General features: G+C 40.0%; 3 protein-coding genes across 14 annotated transcripts in view; 2 read left to right on the forward strand and 1 right to left on the reverse strand.

Annotated features, from left to right (window-relative positions):
- Window positions 1-2,562, forward strand: part of LOC147050334 (phosphofurin acidic cluster sorting protein 1) — a 32,421-nt gene extending 29,859 nt beyond the window's left edge. For both annotated transcript variants that reach the window (XM_085921377.1, XM_085921378.1), the window contains exon 24: window positions 155-2,562. In XM_085921377.1, coding sequence (XP_085777503.1) covers window positions 155-270 — 116 coding nt within the window. In that variant the 3' untranslated portion in view covers window positions 271-2,562. The remainder of the gene's footprint in view (window positions 1-154) is intronic.
- On the reverse strand, window positions 2,522-5,350 carry mrpl2 (mitochondrial ribosomal protein L2). Its single transcript, XM_085921391.1, has 8 exons — window positions 4,233-5,350; window positions 4,010-4,095; window positions 3,758-3,935; window positions 3,513-3,654; window positions 3,324-3,439; window positions 3,133-3,243; window positions 2,889-2,962; window positions 2,522-2,814 (listed from the first exon to the last, which is right to left on the reverse strand). Exons 2-8 carry the CDS (start codon window positions 4,079-4,081, stop codon window positions 2,605-2,607), a joined length of 903 nt encoding a protein of 300 aa, XP_085777517.1. The 5' UTR covers window positions 4,082-4,095; window positions 4,233-5,350; the 3' UTR covers window positions 2,522-2,604.
- klc1b (kinesin light chain 1b) lies at window positions 5,069-20,604 on the forward strand. 11 transcript variants are annotated; one of them, XM_085921387.1, is made up of 16 exons: window positions 5,069-5,231; window positions 8,906-9,176; window positions 9,317-9,547; window positions 9,843-9,924; window positions 10,064-10,292; window positions 10,394-10,481; window positions 10,835-10,936; window positions 11,221-11,394; window positions 11,785-11,884; window positions 12,638-12,690; window positions 12,942-13,009; window positions 13,624-13,732; window positions 14,262-14,387; window positions 19,129-19,253; window positions 19,320-19,377; window positions 19,479-20,604. In XM_085921387.1, exons 2-16 carry the CDS (start codon window positions 8,928-8,930, stop codon window positions 19,557-19,559), a joined length of 1,875 nt encoding a protein of 624 aa, XP_085777513.1. In that variant the 5' UTR covers window positions 5,069-5,231; window positions 8,906-8,927; the 3' UTR covers window positions 19,560-20,604. The 11 variants fall into 11 exon arrangements, with proteins under 11 accessions (XP_085777513.1, XP_085777512.1, XP_085777514.1 ...); XM_085921386.1 differs by having other exon boundaries at window positions 9,846-9,924; window positions 14,262-14,414; XM_085921388.1 differs by having other exon boundaries at window positions 9,846-9,924.
- Window positions 20,605-21,395: the final 791 nt, after the last annotated feature.

Raw genomic sequence — 21,395 nt, forward strand, 5'->3', positions numbered from 1 at the left:
ATATCAGTCTACTTTCATGAAATACAACAGAAATAAGAGAATCTGAATTTCTTTTTTCTGTTACATTTCCATGGTGATTGAGTAACGCCCTCATATTATTCTCCAATTATCAGTATCCTTCTTAATTGATTGATTACTCTTTCATCTGTGATAGTCACCATCGACGGAGTGGAGTGGAACGACGTTAAGTTTTTCCAACTTGCTGCCCAGTGGCCAACTCATGTTAAGCACTTCCCGGTGGGAATTTTTGGTTACACCAAACCTGTGTGACCTCGGCAATCATCCGCTTGGAACCGCCAGACTCTTCTGCGCTGCACTTGTCTCATCCAGAGACTCCACAGAATTTGAGGGAAAGCCAACAGCAGTGATAGTTTTCCTGTGGAAATCTTACTGACTTCACATCCATGTGTTCAATACACACAGACACACCTTCATGTTGTCCTTCTGGAGTTTTTGATGTTGTTGGCTGTTGTTTGTTTTGTTTCTTTCTTTGTTTTGTTTTTTTACACACTACAAAAACAGAACAAGTACTATTTTGTAAAAGCTGTGCTGCCGCCTTGGAGGTCCTTTGACTCGTTTTGACAATTTGCCACATTTTGACGATGGCAGCTATGTTTGCACTTTGTTGTTTTTGTTAACATGTTATTATTTCTGTGAAATCCTACATGTATTGTTACTTTCTCGAAAATGGAGTGCGATGGTGATGTGCAGTGTGGCGTGTGTGACATTTTTGAGGCCATGTGAGGCATTGGAATATTGCTGTGAATCTTGACAGAAACCCTCTCTTTTCCAGTTTGTCCTTTTATTCTTTTTTTTTTTCCCCAAATTCTCCCGACAGGGAACACAAAACTTGGCTTTCGTGTACTTTAAAGCAACAAAGATAACTCATTTTGGTATTCTGGAAGGTAGCTATAGACTTAACGCACATTTTTATCACTCAGAAGTTCAAGTGATCCCAGTCCTGAAGACTTGACACAATTATTTTAAAACAGGGTATCATGAGATAAAAAAAGAATAAATCCCTATGAGCTAAATGCCAAAATTGATTGTTCTAAGCCCTGATATGTTTGTAATTGTTATTTACCCGACTGATGGTTTTTTTTTTTTCTGTCTCTTTGGCGTCATGTTTAATGCAAATGTGCATTGAAGTGCCAAAATGAACTTTGTTGCTGTGTCCCACAAAGCTTTTGGTCTGCTTGAAGTGAAACTCCTACATGCAAATGTGGTAGAAATCAGTATTAGCATTACTGGATTTGTTGGCAGTGATCAAATTGTGTTATTAGTCAAAATATTTGTATGTCCTAAATCAAGTTTTATACAGCAACACTGTGGCTGTAGATGCACATAAATGTTGGTGCGATTAGAAACCCGCGTTGACATTACCGCTAGGCGCGATGCAATTATAATACAATGAAATATCGATGGAGTCTTGCCAGATGTCCAAATCACTGCCTGCGCGTGTGTGTGAATAGGCGTGCCCTACGTTTTATGGTACTCCCTAACTATTGTTACGTGAAATCTTCATAACAGGAATCCTATGGACAAACTGCCTTTTGTGTGTTGTTTCTTTTTTCTAGAGTGAAAAGCTTTTTTTTTTTTTTTTAAAGTACTGTATATAAATATATATAAAATGTATTATTGTGACTTGCTTCCAACTAAGTAGAAAGCACAAATGGCTAACCTTTATTTCTTGACAAAATGCCAAATTCAGTATGTTTCCACAACTCAAGAAGTTGTTCTGTTCAAAACAACACTCTCCAACATTTCCCTTATTTTGTAATGCACTTTTTATGTGGTTTAATATACATTGACACCCAAATTGGGACAGTTTGGTTTTGAGGTGTTTTGTTTTTTTCTTTTCAAATGTAAACCACTACCTATAGATGAGATAAGACTGGTTCCTGGTTTTCTCAAATGTGTTTGATTGCTTCAAGTTCCTTTGAGTGTCCTCAACTGGTATTTCCCCTTTGGCCATTTATTTTGTAGCTGCCACCATGCCATCTGCCTGCAGACTATGGCAGTCTGATTTGGTCGTCTCCTGCGTTTTAAGAGGGGTCACCATCTTGTCTTGGCTGGGACACCAACTGGCCCTTAAATAATGTATCATTGAACTTTGGCTGTGAAGCAGGGCTGAATTTTGTGAGGGGTAATTATCAAATGATTTCAAATAATCAAAGGGCAAAAGTGTCAAGTTTGTTGTGATGTATTAGACCTAAAGTCCAGCTTTGCCCTAAATTTTACCGTAGCATGGGGGTGTTTTACAAGTCAGGATCAATGAGAGGCTTTGCTCTTTTGCCACTTCTCTTCAATCTAGCATTAAGTGATAAAACAGAAACGACGACACCTTGCCGCCTTCTCATTGGTCCTGTTGCTTCAGATGCCACCCAGTGTCTTTGCACAAACCTTATTTTAAAGGACGTGACAGTATTTTTAAATTTACCACTAAAGGAATATGGGTTACTCTGCATGTTTTACTATAGTTGTAAATATGTTTGGGATTTTTATATATATTTTTTCTTTCCATGCTCTCACAAACAGCTGTGTTTAATAAAATTTGTAATCTTCTGTACAAACAAGGATTCCTTTATTCCATGCATGTCATATTCAGTTAGCTGAGATGGATGGGAGGTTGACATAACTCTTCATTGGCGGCAACGGTTTAATCTTGCGTCCGGCCCAGCCTCCCTTCCTCTGCCACAGACCGCTTGACGGGCGGATACCGAGCCAGCGGTTGCGACCCGCTTTGCCGATGATCCGTTTGTTGTGGTCCACGTTGGACACTCGACCCACCGTCACCATGCAGGTCTCCAGTACCTGCGTGTGTTGACATTGACTTCTTAGCAGATTACTTTTAGGATTTGTTGTCATGTTACACCACGTGAGCTCACCTGAACCTGACGTTTTGACGGAAGCTGAACGATGGCTGTTCCGTTGACTTTACGAAGCAGAACACCACTTGTGCCTGATCAAGATGATTAGACGTACGACAAAGTCACTACTTTAAGCCATCACATTCAATTTGGGATGTCCGCTTAAAAGATGTTACATCACTTAAAACATTTCCTTTATATTGAATTGCTACTTTAATATTGTGAGGAAAATAAAGATTATTTCCATTGCAAAGAATTTTACCTGCAGCTCGAATATACTGTGATCCTCTCCCAGGTTGTACCTCCAGATTATTGACCAGGGTCCCGACAGGAAGTGCTCCAAGTGGGTAGGCATCGCCCTCATTTGCTGAAACTGTAAAACAAGCAATTTCTCCTTGCAACAGAACTCTCTGAGTGTATGACTACTGTTAATGACTGCAATTCCTTTCCTACCTGCCATGCGTGCAATGACAGGAGATGTTTTAATGATGTCTCCCGCCTGCATGTTCTCTGTCGCAATAATCCATCTTTTGCGGCTGCCTCCAGCCACGAGGGCGATGTCGGCTGACCTAGAGACCACAGCAGACCGGATGAGGGAAGTCATCAACTCATTTGACACGTTGAAAAGAGGAGAGTGCTCACCTGCACGGGTCATATCGCACTTCAAAAACCTTCTCATCAAAGGGACCCCGTCCTTTAACGTCCTCATATCGCAGACGTTGGAAGTCAATCATGCGGTACCTTTGTTTGTGGCCGCCGCCGATGCCATGAACTCTGATTTTACCTGAGGAGCACCAAAACAGGTGCTGATTACCATTATTGTAAACTCTGAAGAGGCCAGATAGAGGCAAACAACCATTCATGCTCACACGGCCAATTTTTAATACCTGTGTGATCTCTTCCTCCAGTCTTTTTCATCCCTATGGGTCGAACTGTGTACTTCTCGATCTGCTTCCACCGTGTTCTGTTCTGCTCCAGAGACGCTGTGGTGAGGAATCCCCGGCATGGAGCTGTACTGGATGCAGGTAATAACACTGGCACACACGCCAAAGCACTCAAGTTGACCTGTGAACACAAGAAAACTGCACAATAGCTTCTTGCAATGTTGTCATTTGTTCCTTGTGATATAAGATGCTGACCTGAGAGCATAGCAAGGCAGACGGGGAGATGAAGAGGGAACTCAGGGCTCGACTCAAACAAGTCATCGCCATCACTCCTTTAAAAGCTGCATAGGATTCAAACTGTTATTGTGTGGGGCTACTTGGCGAGGTTATGAGACATATTTTATACGGTCTGATATTGCATTCATCATATACAATGTTAATAACATAAACAAATTTTGGTAATCAATGAAAAACAAACCTCTATCCGGTTCACTTCATTACAATTTTCTCCCTGGTCGTCCTTCGTGAGTACAGTAAGCACGAGCGACTGGGACGCATGATGATGACGTATATCCGGACAACGCAGTAAATGTTTATTTAATGTTGGTTGTTGATACCTCGGCATTTAAACCGTTTTTAAAATCACTTGCAGAGCCCTTTTGTCATAACGTAACTTAAATAGAGTAACAATCCCTTGATGGACTTTCTCCCGTGACAAAGATGTCATTTATCTGATCATTTAAGCTATGCTTCCTCCTACTCCTTTTCGAGCATTCTTTATTGATCTATTTATTTATGTATTATTACTATTATTTATTTATTTAAAATAATTATTCTTTCTGTTTGTTGGTTTATTTTTTGTTTGTCTGTTGTATGGACTTATATATGGCACTTCAAAGTGTTATCTGTTTTGCTTAATTTTCTTTTTGTTTTGGATGTTCGAAATAAAGATATTTTAAAAAAAAATTATTACTGTAACCTCACAGCATAATCATATACCCTTTCCACATGTGTAATTGGAAGCGATTCCTTAACGTGACGCAATGCACGAGACGAATTGAAACGTTTGCATTCAAATGCTAAATAATGTAATCCATCCATTTGTTTTCTAAATTGATTATAATCCTCGTTAGGGTCAAACAGTGAAACCAAACGCTGAATAAATGTGGCCACCAGATGGCAGCATTAGCTTCTTTTTCACCCCAGCGTTTATTGAGGAAGATATTTTTTAATATAAATTGCGCATACAATATTAGTTAATCGAAGGCACGTTTTAAATTGAGCAAGATTTAGCCATATTTCACAACCACAATGAAAACCTATAGTTAAAAACGTTAAATTTTGCGAGACAAAGAGCAAAAACAAAACATTACGTCACGGAGATTCACTTGCTCGCAAAGGCTGATGGGAAAGCTGTGCGGTTTTGGAGACATTTTGCATTTAAAGGGGCTGGGCTAGGCGAAGGTTCTGGCTGTCGGTAAGGCTATCTTTGCGTTTTATCCATATTGTAATCAGTGCGATCATCCGTGTAACCTCATATCAATATACTTTTCATTTTCACAAATGTCCGCTCATGCTAATGCCTAGAAAATGTAAACGCACTGAGTCCGCACCTAAAAAAAAACAGGGAGTGGTGATGCTAACAGGCTAGCCGAGTTAAAAAGCCACTGACGACAGAGCTGAACCAATATTTAAAGCTTTACTCTTAACATTAGTGAAAACATCTCCGTGGATGGGCTAATACGTGGTCGGGGACGTTGTGCTTAAACATGATCAACTACGTCATGATGGAGGACAACGTGGCATCTTCATAATGAACGTAATTGTTACAAATGATCTGCCTAATGTAGCGTTCAGTGGAATGCAATAGCTGTAACACAAGTTCAGGTAATAATAGTCAAGTAAATAAACCATTGAATGTGCTGCAACGTTCTTTAGTTATAGTTTAGGAAATCCTTTGCTTCAAAATATGATTCATGGTCATATAAGACGTCCAAATGACATCACGAGATATTTTTATATTTGAGTTGGAGAAATGTACCAGCTCTTGCTATCAAGGTAAACAGCAACATTGCTGTCAATGTGACCTTTTGTTTACAAACCCAAATAGAAATGATTTAAAGAAATACATGAGTAAACTTTATATCACAGTTATCAGGTAAGTAAAAAACTTGGTACAGTGGTTGCATGTGGCAGATCCCTCCCTCGTTTTTTTTTCTTATGGCCAACCTGCCACACCCTCGTTGATGACTGCCTCTGCAATGTGGATGCTTGCCGGAAATGGCTGAATGATGGTATCCGGTGATGTAAAACGACGTAATTTGATCTGGACATGTGATGCTGACACAGACATGTTGTTTACTGATGCACCTGCTTCATTTTGAGTTTGGTTTCCATTCCAACCCTCTTGAAAGGCTTGTCAATATGAAGATTTTTCAGCAAGTGAGCCATCTTAAGGGTGGTTGTACTTTATACTTGTTATGAGTATCATATGGGCCATCATCAGCTTCCTTGGGTTATTGTATCTCATGAGCAATGTACTGGATATGGCTGGAGGTTATGATTGTGGTTATGTTGTGACCTTTGGTCATTGACAAACATGAGTGAGTCAGCTTGTATGTAAAAACACATTTCTGACCCACATTTCAAAATGTAACTTGAATCAGGACTTGCCTATTGAGCTGTTTTTGGTGTTGCTTTCGTGAACAGACTGTCAAGGGGTCTTGTGATTTCAAAAAAACAAAAAAACAGCAACCTTACTTTTTACTTGCTTTTATGTGGCTTCACTCCCTATTGACGTTTTTCCGAAGGCAAAAAAGTTGCTACTAAGGTAGTATTTCTAGTATGTGGTCAAAACCGTGCTGTTGAACAGATATCATATAGTCATGTCATTACTGTAGCGATGCTGTATTTAATGCAGTTTCCATTTTGGTGCAGCATCCAAGTTGTCTTGTCTTGAATCTAAAAATGTCTTTAAGTTGAATAGTAAATGTAGAAGACCTTTCTCCTAATTCAATTTTTACTCTTTTTTAAAAAAAAATTTTTATTATCCTTTACCGAAGATCTGAACTACTCCATCTAGTGTAAAGGACTAATTCTGGAAGGCATGCGTGCATCTTTTTGTGTCTTTAAATTTTGCCGTTGTGGCTCGCTGTTACTGTTATTCCCTTGTGTCTGGCTGCAGAGGTGCACATCTCCATAGCTCCCTGCCCCCATCCAACCTGCTCCTTTGCAGCGTTGGGCGGGGCTACCTTAGCTGATGCCAATTGTTGGCGGTGAAACAGCAGGAAGGTCAGCGTCATCCTACAGACGCAAGCATCCCCTTTCTCCCTGTAGTGTACCTGCTCTCTCCCTTTCTCTCTCCCCCGCCCACAATGTCCTACATTTGCATGAAGGCACAACGTCCTTTGTCGTTTCTCGAAGGGTCTCTGCGGCTGAGCGCTGTCTATTTTGTGTGTGCCGCTGTGTTACTGGAAGACAAGTTTTTATTATTTTATTCTCCATGCCAGTTTCGTAAGGCTCAGATTTGCAACGTAAACAGGTTAGTGTCGTAGCTGGAATAATGTTCAATTGCTCACCGATGGCTTCCCTTCCAAACGTAGTAAATTTGGAGGCTTGTTTTGAACTCAAGATACTCTGAGAACCAACCATTGTTATTTCCATAGTTCTGTTCTTTTCTATCAGTGCTCATAATAACATATAACATTCATACTGTTTACCCATTTTGGTTTGAGATTAGGATTTAATTGCAAAGCCATCTGCCGGAGCAAGGAGCGCAAACATCTGTTGATGTGCAGTATGGTGATGTGTTGCATGTTATTATACTATAAAATGGGAGGCTGCTTGAATCTTGATACTTGGCAGGGAGCAGAGATTGGAAAATATGTATGAGCTCCCGAAAGATGTCATTTATTATTATCATTGTACATTTCACTCTTAAGAAGAAGCGACTTCATAGGCAAATTCAGAGCGTAGCCTTTTCTTTGTGCATACTTTTTGTTAAATGACAACATGTTAAAGATTAAACAAAAGCTATGACACTTTAGTACCTCTATAAAGACTTCGAAAAAAATTAACTTGATGTTTCTGGGGCGCGCTGACTGTTTTATTGTATCAAAGCAGAGCTGTTGTCTCCGACTGGCACCAAAGTGTTTTTCACCTCTGTGCGCAGATGTTTATCGAGTATCTGAGGGCTTTACATTTACGGACTTTTCAACCACTCAAACACGAAGGAAATGTACTCCAATGAATTTAAATGCATAGCAAACGTTTGACAAGCTCTGGTTATTTCGATGCTCACCATGGTATCTCACTGGGACTGGGTGGACAATATGTGGCTGCCAGGTCATACTTCACCCAGGTCTGACTTAAACAAAATATAGTGAGTGAAGAAAAAAGGAGACTTTTCCAGTTGCACAGAAAGCGTCATGAATTCTTCAGAAGATTAGAGTAAGCTGGTCCATGAACATGAAAGTAAAGAAAAAAAAAAAGTTTAACTTTGGTGCGAATGTCTAATAACAGAGTTGAGCTGTGATGACTGGATGTGAGATGCCAAACATCATGGTAAAGTCATAATTAGTAGATAGTAGTAGTAACACCCTTTTTGAGTGGTTGTACCAGATTTGCCGTAGCCCGAGTAATACTGTATTTCAAGGCATTTTGAGATGTTCGGTTATTATCTTTTTTGTCATATTTTATGGAGGAGGGGGGCGGGGGGTTATATGGCTAGTCTTTAATTTAAAATGGCAAAATGAAGAGTGATCAAAACCTGGAGTGGCCAACCGGCATAATTTTCCCAGATGTTGGCTGCCTTTTTATCTCTCATTTTCATCCTCACTGATGCTCCAGCGTGTGAGCTTACTCACAGCTGCCTGGATTTCAAGCTGGAAGGGCAGGGCCCCTTTTTGTATATGACGGACAACTGAAGTGGCTCAATGAGTCACTGGACTGAGAAAACAGCTTGGCTCATCAAACTGTTGTTTAGAACAACGTCAAACGGCGACATTTTCTCAGCCAGACCAAGACTTGGCTTAGCACAAAAGGACATCGATAATATACACCCTAAAATTGCAAGGTCTTAGATTCTCCTGGCTCATTTTGCATTGTCATCAGTTGTGTAATACCATCTTCCACTTTGTTTATCGTCTCCAGGTTTCCCTGAGCAACTGTAAAGATGTCCACAATGGTGTATGCCCGGGAAGAGAAGCTCGAAAAGCTCTCTCAAGAGGAGATCATATCCAACACCAAACTGGTGATTCAGGGTTTGGAAGCCCTCAAGAATGAGCACAACTCCATTCTCCACAGTCTCGTGGAGACTATCAAGTGCCTGAAAAAGGACGAAGAGGCCAACCTGGTGCATGAGAAGTCCAACCTGCTGCGCAAGTCAGTGGAGATGATTGAGCTGGGACTTGGTGAAGCACAGGTAACACTGGATCAATAACTGGCAATATTGGTGATTGCATGTGTGTTGAACCTTCGAATGATTCACACTCTTTTCTTCTTGTTGCACCTTTTGGCTATTTCAGTTCAAAGCCAACCTTCTTAATGTTCTTGCCATCCTAGGTAATGATGGCTCTGTCCAACCACCTGAATGCGGTGGAGTCAGAGAAGCAGAAGCTGCGTGCACAGGTGAGGAGGCTTTGCCAGGAGAACCAGTGGCTGCGGGATGAGCTGGCCAACACCCAACAGAAGCTGCAAAAGAGCGAGCAGAGCGTAGCTCAGCTCGAGGAAGAAAAGAAACATCTGGAGTTCATGAACCAGCTCAAGAAATATGATGAGGACGTCTCCCCCACCGTAAGTCAAGTCTCACAGTAACTTTACAGCTATTTTGATTCCAAATCAAGCCCTCACTTGATAATTATTCCAGATGTATGGTTTAAGAAGTTCTCCATTGACCCATGACTGGGTCCAACTCATTTTCAAAGAGGGCCACCTTGTAATTATGGTTAGCCTCAGGGATTGGTTACAATGGCGAAACCATATAAACGTGTCATCGCTAGGGGTGTAAAAGTTCACCCAATGTTATTATATCACTAGAATTGGCATTTTTGAGATGTCATTTCATATTTTGATTTCTTCTTAATCTCAGCAGGAGGAAAAAGACAGAGAAACACCAAAGGACTCGCTGGATGATCTCTTCCCCAATGAGGAAGAGGAGCACGGCCAAGGAAGTAAGACCTACATCATTTAGCAAGGACAATATAGTGTACTCTCTCCAACTTGGATATTTGTTCCAATTAGATAGTTGTTGGTTTTTTTTCTCCCCTCCCCGACCTCATGCTTACATTGCATTTTTTTTTGCCTACGCAGTGCAACATCAACACAACAGCGCAGCGGTGGCTGCAGCCCAGCAAGGCGGCTATGAGATCCCGGCTCGTTTAAGAACACTACACAATCTGGTGATCCAATACGCTTCTCAGGGCAGGTACGAGGTCGCTGTGCCCCTCTGCAAGCAAGCGTTGGAGGACCTGGAGAAAACCTCTGGACACGACCACCCCGATGTGGCTACTATGCTCAACATCTTGGCTTTAGTTTATAGGTTAGAAATGACTCCGTTTGACAATTTGAGCTGTCGCCCATATTTCCTGTACTTTGTTTGAATTGTGTGACTTCTTGCTATCCACTGTCTTTGTCTCCCAGGGATCAAAATAAATACAAAGAGGCTGCACATCTTCTCAACGATGCTCTGTCTATCCGGGAGAAAACCCTGGGGAAAGACCATCCTGCTGTAAGACTCCCATTGTCATGGCAACATCAATGTAGACATGTTAATGTTCTATTGGTATTATTGCTCAGAGACTCGACAAGAATGTAATTGCTGTACCTTCTCTTTTATTTACTCCCACTGCCTCAAGATGTATAGATTCTTTTGCCCCTCTACTCAAAAAAGGGTTTCAGATATGTTCAGTTATCTATCTTGATGTCAGATATACAAAGTTGGAGCATAAATCAAGCGAAATCAGATGTTACAAAACGTCGGACTTTAGAAAAGCCTTTTTTTGCGATTAGCTCAAAAAAATTATAATGGGAAAAAAGATGGCGTATTTGATTTGCTATCGTCTCTCTCTACGTGCTGTGCAGGTTGCTGCAACATTGAACAACCTGGCCGTCCTGTATGGAAAGAGGGGGAAGTACAAGGAGGCCGAGCCTCTGTGCAAGAGGGCTCTGGAGATCAGAGAGAAGGTAAGTTACACCCCTGGCTTCCACAGCACCTGACCTCAGCGCTAGAACAGTGAACAATTAGCTCATTGTAAGAACTAAGATTTCCATTTTAACACCAGCACCTATAAAAGAGAGAATACTGTCATTGTGGGAAAGGAATTATGGGGAAAGCTTTAGTCACACTCACTGATTGCTGATCAAAGCGTCTCAGGGTCCCTGGGGTCAGCAACAGAAGGATAGATGCAAAGAGAAGTAATGAGACAGACTCATCAATATGTGGAAAAAATGTGTATTGCTTCCATCAGGTGTTGGGGAAGGACCATCCAGATGTGGCCAAACAGTTGAACAACTTGGCTCTGCTGTGTCAGAATCAAGGCAAGTACGAGGAGGTGGAATACTACTACTGCCGTGCCCTGGAGATCTACGAGTGTAGGCTGGGCCCGGATGATCCCAACGTGGCCAAAACCAAGAATAATCTGGTGAGTAGATGCGCCACAAAGGCATTTCTTGTGCAAATAGAGACATGGGGCTTGTGGTTTTTTTTGACGTGTACATCTTGAGATGTATGAGGTTACCGTTTATGGAAGTTAGGAGTTTCAGGCAAATTTCAAAGACTTGTGTGTTTTTCATGAGAGGCCTTAATAATATTAGCATCTTGTGAGGGTCTATATAATAACTCGTTATTGCACGCAAGCCAGCAGCATCTCGTCAGCTGACTTGCTTGTAGCTCCCTGAAGCCTGGAGATGGAAAAAAACATGATTTAAATGACTGAATATGAGTAACTGCACAGGTCGTTGCCTTCTATCTTGAAGTCTTCTGGGTTTATAATTGAAGTATCTCCCCCGCCCGCCCCCTCTCTGTTCTCTAGGCATCCTGCTTTCTCAAACAGGGAAAATACAAGGAAGCTGAGATTCTCTACAAAGAGATTCTGACTCGAGCCCATGAGAAGGAGTTTGGATCTGTTGACGGTAAGGACTTGTTGAAGATAGTTCATAACAAAGAATACTAACATTACAAAAAATAAAAAAGTAGAATAGGTTTACTTTTAATTGCCCTTCAGTTTTTTATTTATTTTTTTGTCCTCCACTATTGTTTCATCTTTTACTTACTATTTATCTCACACTAGTGAGGAGTGCTGGACAGATGGTTAAAAAGTGGACGGTGTTCTAAGCAGGCTGCCTGCCTTCACCATTTAAAGGACTCAGAGACTCAAAACAAAGGGCTTTTTGGAGAAATAAAAAGTGTTGGTTTCAACTCTGGCAGTTGCATTCTCTTTTAGTTATGACTGAGAAAGGTGATTTCATCCCTCCTGAGATTAAATGCGCTTTGAATAAGAAAGGAAAATGGCTTTTGTCAGCTTTCCTCGTGAAATTTCTCTGACAGTTTTATCATTCAAATATAACCTTCAACAAGATTTCTCAGAAGAAAAGTCCCGCACCTACAAAATCAGCCACAGTTTTTTCTCCATGTAGTCAATCACATTAAATACAAACTGTACCGTATCTACAGCCACATTTTAGATGAGATCTTTTTAAATCTAAATTTAATTGACTATTGCACACAATATAAACACAGAAACAGATTCAACCTCTATTCTTGAAGGGCAATATGCTATGCTCAGCCAGTTCAAAACATCATGAATACTTGATCACGGACTCAGCAAAGTGAATTCCACTGGTGTTGCACAATTGGTCGAACCTCTCCCGTGTGTGTGTCTGCAGCTGAAAACAAACCTATCTGGATGCACGCCGAGGAAAGAGAGGAGATGAGCAAGGTGAGGTTTTCCATGCGATCCTAGTTGTGACATTTAGAAGTAGTACACAGGAACAATGACACATTCAAAAAACATTCAAGCAATAAACAGGTCAGTTTAGTTCGGATTCCACTTTCATAATGCAAAACCTTTAACTGAGTCAAAACCCCTTTGGGCAAGTCATTATTATAAGTCAACAAAAACAAAATCCTGTTTGTCTGGTTTATACCACTCCCTCTTTTTCACAGTTGCCTTTTTCCTTTTACTTCCAGGGCAAGCACAGGGACAACACGCCCTATGGAGAGTATGGAGGCTGGTACAAGGCCTGCAAAGTCAACAGGTGGGGCCCTCTTGCTGTCGTATAGACACTTTGAATTATACAGCGTAAAAAGAAGTTACTAGAGAAGTAATTATGAGGGGAAATCAGAAAAGAAATTTGAACTGCTGCAACTTGAAGACTGGAAATGTATCCTGTTTTGAAACTGTTCGGGCCCTCCCTCAGCATTCTAGTCAACAACAAAACAATTTTTTTTAAGTGTGGTGACATATCTTCAGATAAATGCTGATATCAAGGTTTGTACATTGAATATAGTTTACGTGATTATTTACTAATTCAGGTTTTCCATTCAAGATGCTGTGAGTATTTAAGATCTGATTTAGAGAAGGTCATGCTATGTGGATTTGTCCCGAGCAAGAACGTCAAATAGTGCTCTATTGCACTATTCCTAGTGAGAGTGAATATCTCTCATGCCCCAGTTTTCTGGAATGCAGCGCTCCATTGCACTTGTGTGATTTAATCTACCACACAAACTAGAGCAGTTATCAGCTCTCCATCATCCTGGAAGCAATTGGGACATTTACAGTAAGGGCAACACAGCCAGCCGTAAATGCTTTGATCACATGACATGTCATGAAGTGCATTATTCATCCTTTGTGCTCGTTTCTTGTCTGCAGCCCCACCGTGAACACGACGCTGAGGAACCTGGGGGCTCTGTACCGCCGTCAGGGCAAGCTCGAAGCTGCCGATACCTTGGAGGAGTGCGCCGTTAGATCCCGCAAGCAGGTTGGCCACATTTCAGAAATGAATATGTAACATGTATCCGCGTGAAACAGCCTAGCATTTCCTGTTTATTTCCCCAATTCTGAAATGTATTAGGAGAATCAATCTCATTCTATTTATTTATTTTTTTTCTCTCTTTCAACATTGCTTTGGATCCAGAGCAACACAGTAAGTGATGGCCGCTCTAGAGCCTTCACCTTTCACCCTGAAACATCACTCCCATTTCACAGCCATAGAAAATATTTCTGAAATAACTTCAAAGGGAAGTCAAGTAACAATAAACATTGATTATTAAATACGATTTTGGAATATGGATAAAACAAAGCCATCTCATATAGGGTGGCCATTTTGCCACTCGATGTTGACTGAAAATAACTCAGGTTGCATAGAAGATATTTTTGTAAAGAAAATATTTGACTTGTCTTCCCCTATAAATATTCCCATACAACTACACATTTTCATCCTTTATCCTCTTGCTAATGTTTAACTTTGTGATTATGGTTTCTTTTCCTCTGTGTGTTCTTCCCATTAGGGTATTGACCCCATCCATCAGACACGCATGGTGGAGATCCTGAAGGACGCAGATGGCGACAGGCGAAGGAGCCGGGAGAGCCTGAGCAGTGTCAAGTACGAGAGCGGCTCCGAAGCTGGCGAGGAAGTGAGTATGGGCGTGGAGTGGAACGGGGTGAGTACAATATCCACTTGAATTGAGTCTTACAAGTCGGTGGCCCTCATTGGAGGAACAGGACATCTTGATTGGTTTCAGAAGTTGTTTTACAATGTGATTTGTTAAACATTCTGCAATTGTCACCAATTAGTGACAGTAATATACAACCCAAGTACCTTGTTTTGATCTGGACTCGATGTACTCTGTAAATGTTTTCTGTACTAGCTCCCTTTTGTCTTGTCCTTCCAATGAGAGGTTTCCATCCAAATCTTTTTTTTTTGTTGAACGAGAAAGCTGATTGAGTGTCTTGGCACGGCGACATGTCCTATTTGACAAGTGTCTCAGTTTACATTTTTATGTTGCTGTTCATTGCTTGCCGTGTTCTGCTGGCATGGCTTTTTCACAAGAGGAGTTGTAAAAATATGGCACAGGCTCATGCTGCAGCACTTTGGCAACATAGTTATTTCGCTCGTAATTCACATACGAGTCACATTAAAAGAAACAATTAAATCTAGAACTATCCTTAGCATGTTCCTAATGTGAACTACAAAATATAATGTTGACCGTTTCCAGTGCCTAATAGTTTGTGCACCTAATATGCAGGTTAGCTCCAGTTTTAATGCTTTAAAATTCATGCTAGTCTTTTTTGCTAAGACATTGAGTGCAGCGAATTGTGCACTTGGAAAAACACCGCTACTGTAGATGCGTGTCCTAGTTAGCAAAAACCCTGTGGTGAATTTCACATGACTGTGCCAATAGATGCGTCTTGACTGAGCCTGTGCTTCTCACACACTGCGGTCTCGTGCTTTAAACATGCATGCAGCCATTTCTAGTCCAGTCAATGGACTTTAACCCATCAAACATGCGCACTAATGCATTGTGTGCTCTCACAGAGGTGCCGTATTAACCTGATGTCTTGTTTCTCACTTTACTGTACATAAAGAAAAAGGGTGGGGCTTGTGTGGTAACACTTGTGTGAGTGCGTGTCTACATAGGTTTGAATGCAATAAAACGGAATGACATACAGATGGGTTCCTAAAATGTCATACAAATGACATACAAGACCCATTATTTTTTATTTTTTTTGCTTTTATTTTGTTTCTGAACACTCATTTGACACAATTAGTTTGACTGCAGGACTGACGACTGTGTCCAGCCATCTTTTAATTTTCAAATCGAGGTGTACGGCATCAGGCTCGTACAACCGATGAGCAAAATTGGGGAAATCTTTGTCGAGGCATAATACGTTTATCTATTTTTGTCATACATCATTTCACGTTAGTCTCTGCTGAGGTCTAGATGATGCCAACAAAACTGTGGATGTGTTGATTATGAATCTGTGTGTGTGTGTGTGTCTTCATAATATGCGCAAATTGACTCCTGCTTTTTGCTTCCAGCTAAATGCTTGTCTGTTTGCATGCTGTCTTTTTTTCCCATCCTTGGCTTTTTTTTCCCCCTCCCTGTCATCACTAACCCTGTTGGTTACTATTGCCATGACAACCAATCAGCGTGTCAATCAAAATTCTTTTCTACATTCAGTGGATTGTACTCTCCCTTAACATCTCTGTTCAAGGTCAGCTGGGTTGATCTGTAGTTACAACTAAGTGCTTTTGTGTGAACTGTTGTAGTGACAGGGAAAGTGGAGGATGTTGCATCGGCCCGCTACAAAACGTCTCAAAATCTCATCTGGTCAATCAATGCGCACTCGATTATTATTATTATTATTATTATTATTATTATTATTATTATTTTTTTTTTTTTTTTTTTTTATATATATATATATATATATATATATATATATATATATATAAGTGTATCCATTTGAGTGCTGATGCTTGCTAATGGTCCCATCCCTGCAGCGAACACTCACTGTGCCAAGTTCAGACTGTGCTGCCCAAAAAGAAAACCAAAAACAGCTGAGTCACAGCAACTGCAAACACCAACTTGCTGCAATCAATGATTCTGCTTGTCATAGTTTGGAGTCATCATTTTGTGTGGGTTTAAAATATGAAAATGGTAGAAATTTCCACTGGTGGAGCTTTTATTTATTTTTATTTTTTTTCCCCCCTTTTGAGGGGCGGCGTCTACAAAACAAAACTCCCCCTCAAGCTCCGCCAGTGGATATTCCATTTGCTACCCCTCCTACCAAACTCCAAAACATTCAACGTGAGACGTTCTACCGTAAAGTCCTGAAAATATTTTTTTACTTTTTAGATCAATAAACTGGGGTCAACAAATTTCGGTTTAGGTAGGAGAGATGTCAGGAAGGAGGACCAACCCAAAGCTGGTCATCTTACAACCTGTGCCCTTTTTGTCTCTTTCTCTTTTCTCTCTTATCAGGCCTAAGCCATCAAGATTATCCCTCCATCCCTCTCTCCCTCCCTCCCTCCCTCCCTCAACCAATAGCTAAAGGATATGTGTTGTCGCCTCTCTCCGTTGCCCTCGTCCCCTTCTCCCCAGCAGAGAGAGCCCCTCTTCCCCTCCCTCATCAGTCCGCGGTCCGACCGAGAGCTACCGGGACGTTTGGTCTTCTCATCTTGGCCCCTCCTGGTTTTTTGTCTCGCTCTCTGGCACTATCCTTTCCTTCCGCTAACCTTATGTTGAAGATTTTCCCTCAGTGTGGTTGTGTGTGTGTTTATTTGTGCACGCACCTGTGTGCGTAACCTCAGTCTCGCTTTTCTTTCCCTCAATTTGCTTGTACGTATGTTGCACACTGTATTCTGAATAGACTGAATTCTTGTCCCTCAATTCGAAAATCATTATCACACTATACTCATTTTTATTTCAAAGTTGCCAAGCGCTTTATTTAGCCACATTATCTCTCTTTTTTTTTTTTTTTTTTAATATGCAGGGTTTTTTTGTGTTTAACGTAAACTAATTTTGAGGTCAAATGGCGAAACTGTCGTGGTACTGTCATTTCACGTTCATATCAAAATGAAAAAAAGGGAGTCTATTGTTCTGTTACATAGATTTCAAAACAAAAGAGCTTTATTTTATTTTGTATGATTTGTTTACATTTTTTGTGCACACTTTTCGTGGTTGAATATTAAGGCAGTCGTATTTAAATAAATCGCAGAATTGTCGGTATCCGATTCTGACATCAAGCTGTTGCCATGGTAATTCATTCTGCCGTTGCGATTCCTGTTTTCAGTGTCCTTGCTCTTTGCTCTCCTTTTCGGTGTGTTACACGGGCACGTTACACAAAAGGTCGCGCTTACAAATGAGAAAAAACAAACGGCATGATTTTGTACATTGCGTCAGGAAAGACCAATTAGAGATGAGATTCGAATGTCGCAGTCTCAAATATGCATTATTGCCTTTTCTTCGTGTAATTCAAACAGAAGCCGTGAATCGCAGTAACGTTTAGTGAGTGTATTTGTGTGTACAGTCACAGCGGTCACACACTTAAGCATCGTCACCTCGGTGGAAACGTTTGGTTTTTTTCCTCCACCTCAACATCCACAACAGCTAGTTCGATTGTTTCACAAAGGGAATGTTACAATGACTTTTACCACCTTGAAAGCGTCGTCGTCGTCTGCTGCTGTGCTCGTGCTGCATTCACTCTCTGGCTTCAGTCTTCAACTTGCCATGATTCTTCATTCCTTTTTCCATGAGTGCATCTATACCTCTAGTAGTTCTACCCTCAGCTTTCGAATTGATCATGTGCGACACATAATTATAATATCAATAATGTTGTGTTAGTGGAATGCCTATTTATTGAACTGTCTACTCTTGACATATAGCTAAAGTGTGACTTCATTTCTCCAATGTAGAAAAATATTACATTAGGTCTAGTAGCACTAGTAGTAGAACTGCGTCGTCATATTTACCAATTTGCATTGTGAAGATGGTTGCATCAACACTTGTTGGTATCTCAAATAAAGTTTTTTCATTTGTGAACTTTCTCTTTTCCAGTGGAATATTTATATTAAAACTATTTTGGGGCCACCAAAGCTAGCTATAATATCTCTTTTTTTTTTTTTTAATCTAATAGCACATTAACATTATTGAATGATTTCACAACAATTTCACATGTTCAGAATTCTTTTTTCCTTATCACGCCATATTAGTAGAGTCACTCATTCTCATTCACACTATAAAGTTCTTATTCATAATTTAATAATAATTAACCAGCTATCTAACAAACTGCTATGTAGATGTGATTTTTTAGTTTACTAATTGTATTTAACTTTACAATAAAACAATTTACCAATTAGGCAGCAACAATATTAACTCAACAAATATGATAATATAAATGTGCCATGGATTCAAAATTAAAGAACGTAAACTGCCCGTATGTGGCTCTGAAATAGTGTGTTTTCATTTGGGAATTTACTTTTCTGCATTAAAAAGTACTTCTATTACATCTACATGGTTTCCCTTTGTAGTTGTACTTCTTATTTTCAAAATGGCCCTTTGATATTTTTTTTGTACTATCAGCAGATTTATTTCTTGTGGTATATGAATTCTGTATTTGAACCACTTGTCCGTATAAATATAAAATACATGTTAGAAAAATTGGTACAAATAGTGCTACCTTCAATGTTGACAATGTACATGCAGCTCCCTCTGTTGGTGATGAAGCATACTTCAACCAAATATTTATATCTCAATTCCCCGATAAATGGTTTATGTTTATGTAGCCAGAAATGAATGATAAAATAATAATAAGTGTGATTCAAGGTTATGTTTAGGGTTACGATCAGGTGGCTTGATGAGTGCATGTGTGCAGGACGGCAGCGGAACCCTCCAACGCAGCGGCTCTCTGGGCAAACTCCGAGACGTCCTGCGTCGTAGCAGTGAGCTACTAGTTAAGAAACTGCAGGGCAATGGACCGCCTGAACCTCGTAGCACCAAGTAAGAACTGCAAAACAAAAAAAAATCTCTTTGAATGCCATTAACTGCTTCCATTCTGCTTGCCAGCATGAAGCGAGCAGCTTCATTGAACTACCTGAACAAGACAAGTGATGAGGCGTTACAGGTGGGGCATTATGTGACTATTATAAAAAAATATTATTATTATTGCTGGAGATTTGTGAACAAACTCAATTTTCTATTATGTCCTTAACAATCACATCTCAGTCTCAGCCTCGGGGAAACAATCATCTGTGGGTGAGCCGAGGCCTGAGCTCCAGCACCATGAATCTGTACTCCGGAAACTGACCTGGACTTCCAAGCGGATCTTCCGGAACTAGCATCATCAGACCCAAAGATGTTTCTTCCTGATACTCTCATCCAAAGACCCCTTTCGCTTGTTTAAGTGCACTGGGATTCTTTTGTAATTGTGCCTGGCTTCCTTTGTCATAGTACAACCTTGCCACCATTTTGATTCCTTATCATCATTGTGCACTACGAGTGGTTTTTAGCGCCATGACACCAAGCTCCTTTCCTCACATGTTCTGTGCCAGTCTTTTTTTTTTTTTTTAACCATGCTGAGGGGTTTTGTTTCTGCACAGATACTTTACTAATTATGTATTTGATTTTCGTCTTCTTGATGAAGAAACGAGCTGTGTAGTTTTTGTTTTTAAATGAAGTCTTGTAAATTTGCCATGATTGTTAAAATTACACTTGTCTATAATATTTACCTGTTGAGATGCGCTATTGGGTTAAAGCTTTGGGACAGAAGAAGAAGAGAATGAATACCTCGCTGTCGTCACGTGACTCACGGACCAACGTAATGACATTTGGAAGTCAAATAGGTTGCTACTTTCACGTCTTTTAAGTTTTGAGTTCACAACACTAACCAGACAACTCATCAGTTAATGATTAACACCTCTTTGTTTTAAAAGTGTTTAACAGTAAAACGTCTATAATGATGGAAATTGGGTCACTGATTGTGCCCCTTTTTCTGGTGCCATGTCGTGCGAGGTTAAGTTGGAATGAACAACTCCGACTTGAAATTGTTTACAGTGATGAGAAAATGATGCTTGTTAAGATTGCTACAATGTGATTGTGATTGATTTGCACAATGCTCAAATGCCTGTCTTCTGTCTTTTAAACAAAGCTGCTCAAAAGAACTGGAATACTGGCTAATTATTATTTTATTTGGGCACACGGGAATAGAACAGTGATTCATAGAACAGTGATTCTGTTGTCAGTTGCTTCCAAGATGTTCAAATCTTGACTTGATTCAGAATTAAAATTCACATTCATCATGTTTTGTCATGTCTTTAAATTTTTAAATCATTAAAAACAATGCTGCACATTCCTCTTCAAATGCCAGTTTTTGTGTCATGAAGAAATAGAGCCAATATACCCCAAAAATATAGAAAATATTAGAAATGGTTGTGCACACTTGCGAAACCATTTTACCTCAATTGTCTATCTTTGTACAGATTTTGAATATAAAATGATTAATGTTGATCTTTTTTTTTTATATACCACAAACCTTTTAATAGCAAGCATAAAGCTAACATGTGTTCATATCCAGTGTATTGCAAAAAGCTCTTTGGATTTCATTTAAAAACGATGTGGCAGCACAGTGGAGAGTGGTGATAACATCAGCCTCACACTCATGAGTTTCTGGGTTTGAATCTTGGTCCTACTTTCCACATTGAAAGCTCATACGAGCAAGTTTTTTGTACCAGCAGGTGGCAATGTTGTTTAGGTTTTTCATTAGGACCTGTACCGGAAGTTGCAACAAGAGAAAATAAAGTAAATAAAAACACAACCGCGTATGTATTTCGAAAATACAATTACTGTTTTGACAATGTGGTTCGGAAATGATGAGTTGAAAGGAACCAAACATTTTAAACTGTTTGACACACCGTCGTTGTATTAGAGTAAAATTAACTTTATTTTTTTCAAAGTACTGTGTGATTTAATTTTGTTGTGACAAAATGACCAATTTGGAGTCTAACGTTATTCATTAAATTTGGCTTATTCAAGTTTTAGACATAAGGTTAAAATTAAGTTTATTTTGAAAATCTAAACGGAATAGGGAATTTATCACTATTGTAACTTGGCACACTTGTACAAACATTCACAAGGCAAGTGGGA

This window comes from Syngnathus leptorhynchus, chromosome 10 (genome assembly GCF_054491065.1).
Source record: "Syngnathus leptorhynchus isolate UIUO chromosome 10, UIUO_Slep, whole genome shotgun sequence".
Lineage (NCBI taxonomy): Eukaryota > Metazoa > Chordata > Actinopteri > Syngnathiformes > Syngnathidae > Syngnathus > Syngnathus leptorhynchus.